Source organism: Myotis lucifugus, unplaced genomic scaffold, assembly GCF_000147115.1.
Source record: "Myotis lucifugus unplaced genomic scaffold, Myoluc2.0 scaffold_23, whole genome shotgun sequence".
Lineage (NCBI taxonomy): Eukaryota > Metazoa > Chordata > Mammalia > Chiroptera > Vespertilionidae > Myotis > Myotis lucifugus.
In genome coordinates, this window is record NW_005871071.1 from 7,765,936 (window position 1) to 7,769,833 (window position 3,898).

The 3,898-nt window shown below is 46.2% G+C and overlaps 1 protein-coding gene across 1 annotated transcript in view; it reads left to right on the top strand.

Annotated features, from left to right (window-relative positions):
• FAM227B (family with sequence similarity 227 member B) overlaps positions 1–3,898 on the top strand; it is a 204,156-nt gene that overhangs the window by 197,920 nt on the left and 2,338 nt on the right. The window contains exon 16 of the mRNA XM_023751674.1: positions 2,587–2,656. Coding sequence (XP_023607442.1) covers positions 2,587–2,656 — 70 coding nt within the window. The remainder of the gene's footprint in view (positions 1–2,586; positions 2,657–3,898) is intronic.

Here is a 3,898-nt window from a genome sequence, read left to right on the forward strand (position 1 = left end):
TCTGGAATTAGAAAAGCCCAGTCGCCTAGTCACATGACCCCTTACTTTAAGAATTCTTATCTCACTTTTCCCCAAAACCTTATCAGGACAGCTTTCCCTTTTGCAACACCTCGGTTATAAAATCTGATTTCCAAAGTTCCCCAAAAACCAAATCTATGGCTTTTCTCCCCCACTGAGGGATATAAGGGAAGAAATGTAGAACCGGTTTTGAGAGAAACAATGCAAGAAAGCACTCCAAATGTACCTTACTAGTATGCCAGTGGACACGTTGGATAAAGTGAAAGGGGAAAAATACTCATCCTATATAATAAAGAGGGTGATATGCAATTGACCATCACGCCCTTGCACAAGATGGCTGCCCCCATGTGGTCTCAAGATGGCCACCACAAGATGGCTGGCAGGGGAGGGCAGTTAGGGGCAACCAGGCCTGCAGGGGAGGGCAGTTAGGGGCAACCAGGCCACCAAGGGAAGGAAGTTGGGGGGGACCAGGCCAGCAGGGGAGGGCAGTTAGGGGTAACCAGATCAGCAGGAGAGGGCAGTTGGGGGCAATCGGGTCAGCAGGGGAGCAGTTAAGCATCGTTCAGGCTGGCAGGGGAGTGGTTAGGGGGTGATCAGGCTGGCAGGGGAGTGGTTAGGGGGTGATCAGGCAGGCAGGCAGAAGCAGTTAGGGGCAATCAGGCAGGCAAGCATGCGAGCGCTTAGGAGGCAGCAGTCCCGAATTGTGAGAGGGATGTTCAACTGCCGGTTTAGGCCCTGGTCGAGCCTAAACCGGCAGTCGGACATCCCTTGAGGAGTCCCAGATTGGAGAGGGTGTAGGCTGAGCTGAGAGACACTCCCCTCCCATGCACGAATTTCGTGCACCAGGCCTCTAGTTTGGATATATACATTCCATGTGCCTGTTAAACTTATAGGCACACCATGTACTAGTAATCTTCAGAAATGAGGGATTCATGGAGAAGAAAGGCAGTTGGAGGATGGGACAGGCAGTGGTGATGACTGCAACAGTGAGCATACTGTTGACCCTTGAACAATGTTGACCTGCACACAGCCAAAATTCCACATATAACTTTTGACTCCCCAAAGCTTAAGTTGTCCCTGTGCATCCACAGGGTATTAGTCCCAGGACACCTGCAAATATCAAAATCTGCAGAGGCTCAAGTCCCTCCTACAGAATGGTGTAGATTGATGCAGCTGGCTCTCTGCCTCCACTGCAAAAACAAAGCCATGTATAAACAGACCTATGCAGTCCAGACCAGTGCTGTTCCAGGGTCAGCTGTCCTAAAAACCACTGAATTGTACCATTCCACAGGGTAAATTTTATGGTATGTGACATACCTCAATAAAGCTGTTATTTATTTAAATAGAGGGGGGCTGTCAACCAAAGGAGAGACTTGGAAGGTGGGTTGATGTCAACTGAGATGAACCAGGGTCTCCGGATGAGTTGCAAGTCAAGAAGATTCTAAGAGGGTGTGACTGGAAAAGGGCACAGGGGTATTTTGGAGTAAATAAGACTATGAGGAAGAGACCCAAACTGTAAGAACACACTTGAGAAACACAGAGGAAGGACAGACCCAGAGGGTAATAAGAAGTGAGGTTGAGGCGATAACATTGGCAGAGGCAAAGTAGCAGATGAGCGAGGGGACATTTACCACTCACAGAGCACTAAAGCAAGAGACCCCCAAGAGGTAGCCCTACTGTGCCCTCGGGGCAACCCTAGACTAAACACTGAAGAAACCTAGAGCAGGCCTTGCAGGGGGTTGGCAATCCAAACTTTGTGCTTGCACAAGTATATTTGGAATTCATAGAAAATTTTACTTCCTACAGATTTCATGGAGGAAGAATAATTTTAAAATGTCTCAGTTGAAAATTTCCAGTGAAATAATAACCTTTTACCCTTTTTCATTTTTCTTTCACTCATCCGTCTTTCTCTTGCTGCTAATTGTTTCTCCCTTGTTGCAAGTTCCTACCCTTCCTTGCCTAGGCTACTTCTGCCTCTTGCCTCAAAGATCTCTGGATTCAACTACTCATCTCCCTCCTAAATAATTCTTGAATGAGTACTTAGGGACAGAAACCATGAGAGAGCCCTGGATTCCCACTCTCTGTGAGTTTAGTCTAGTGGGCACCCTCACCCTTTTGCCTCTTCCATGTCTCTCTCTCTGTCCCCCAGGTCTTTCTCTTGCCAGTCTCTCTTACTCTTCTCTCCCCACTGACCCTTCCTAAAGTCTGTGCTGGAGCCTGTGAGTGGGGTCAGCTCAGGGAGTGCTGTGTGCAGCATCTCCATGGCTGGGGTGCAGTGTTGCACCATGGTTGGAACTGAGGGCTCCAGTCACACTGCTTGGGTTCATCCTCCGCTACTTGTGAGCTCTACGTCTGTGGGGCGGGGACCTGACCTCCCAGAGGCTGTTTCCTCATTGATAACACAGGATAAATAATAGTAGTACCTACTGCATAAGACAAGTGTAATTGAATTAACATTTGCAAAGTGCTGGCAAGTGCCCGGCACATTAAACCCTTTGTAAATGTTGGCCTTAGTTGGTGTCAGTATAAAAACTAGTTTGGTTAACGATTTTCTTTGTTCCATGTTAGACTCCAAGCAAAGGCTACCAAGAAGCCTTTAGAGATTGAAAAAGACTTTAAGAAGTTCCTACATAAACTGGTATGTTTTGTTTTTTAACTGATTGAGAAGTCTCTCTAGCTTCTCTTACTAGTATATAAACTAGACAATATTAAGTAAACAGTATGTGGCTTCATATGTTATTTCATCATCCATGTGCACATTTCACATGTCCGTGACTATCTCATGTCCACTATCCCCACCCCTTGCTTCTGACCAAGGATAGTTTATGCAACTAAAAACCTCCAAATCAGTCAGATTTTCAAATTAACAGAAAATTATTGGTGTTTGAAATCATATTCATATTTTCCATTCATAATTGAAAATATATTGGATCCCAACCACTGTGTTAAATGAATGGGCCCTACCCACAATTAACAGAAACATAAGACAGAAATGAAAAGGTTCTGAACAGAGTGGAAAGAAAGAAAAGGAAAGAGACTGGGCCACCTTCCCGTTTTCCGTGTCCTCTCCTCCTCTGCTTATGGGCAGTCCTGTGCCATCAGAAGGGCCTTTTCCCTCCCAGCAGGCAAGGCCATGTAGAGATTAGTGTACAACAAATCTGAAGCTGGGCAATGTGAGGTCAGGAGCAGGAGACAGCCTTTTCTTTTCAGTATGCCAGGCTACCAATAAAAAATCTAGAGCAGTCCTCATTGGCTGTGGGTGTAATGTCAAAACAGGAGTTAAATAATCTAATCTAATTCTTATAGGAGCCAGAAAGGTGCAACAGAAAGGAGTAACATACCTAGGTGCTTAATAATAAACAAACAGGACTATTATTTTTTAATATATTTTTTATTGATTAAGATATTACATATGTGTCCTTATCCCCACGTTATCCCCTACCCCCCACCCCCTGCTCATGCCCTCAACCCCCCCACCCCGTTGTCTGTGTCCATTGGTTAGGCCTATATGCTTGCATATAAGTCCTTTGGTTGATCTCTCCCCCTTACCCCCACCCTCCCCTACCTTCCCTCCAAGGACTTCCACAGACACAAAATACTTCTTTCTCCCATTTTATATTGGGATCTCTTAACTACTACTGCTGGAGACATGGGGCCCAGAGAGATGGTTTATTTAGTAGGGAAAACACCTGTGCAGGTATGCGGGGAAAGGCCACGCTGACCTCAGCTAGTCAATGATAAACGGCTCGAGTATTAGGGAAGGTACGAGGAGCTGTGGAAAGTGGCACACTGGAGAGCACTCCCCTCGTCTAAACCAGGCAATGACCTCCTCAGCTCCAATTCATTTGTTGCCCCATAGGAATGGAAGGCCAAGTACTAT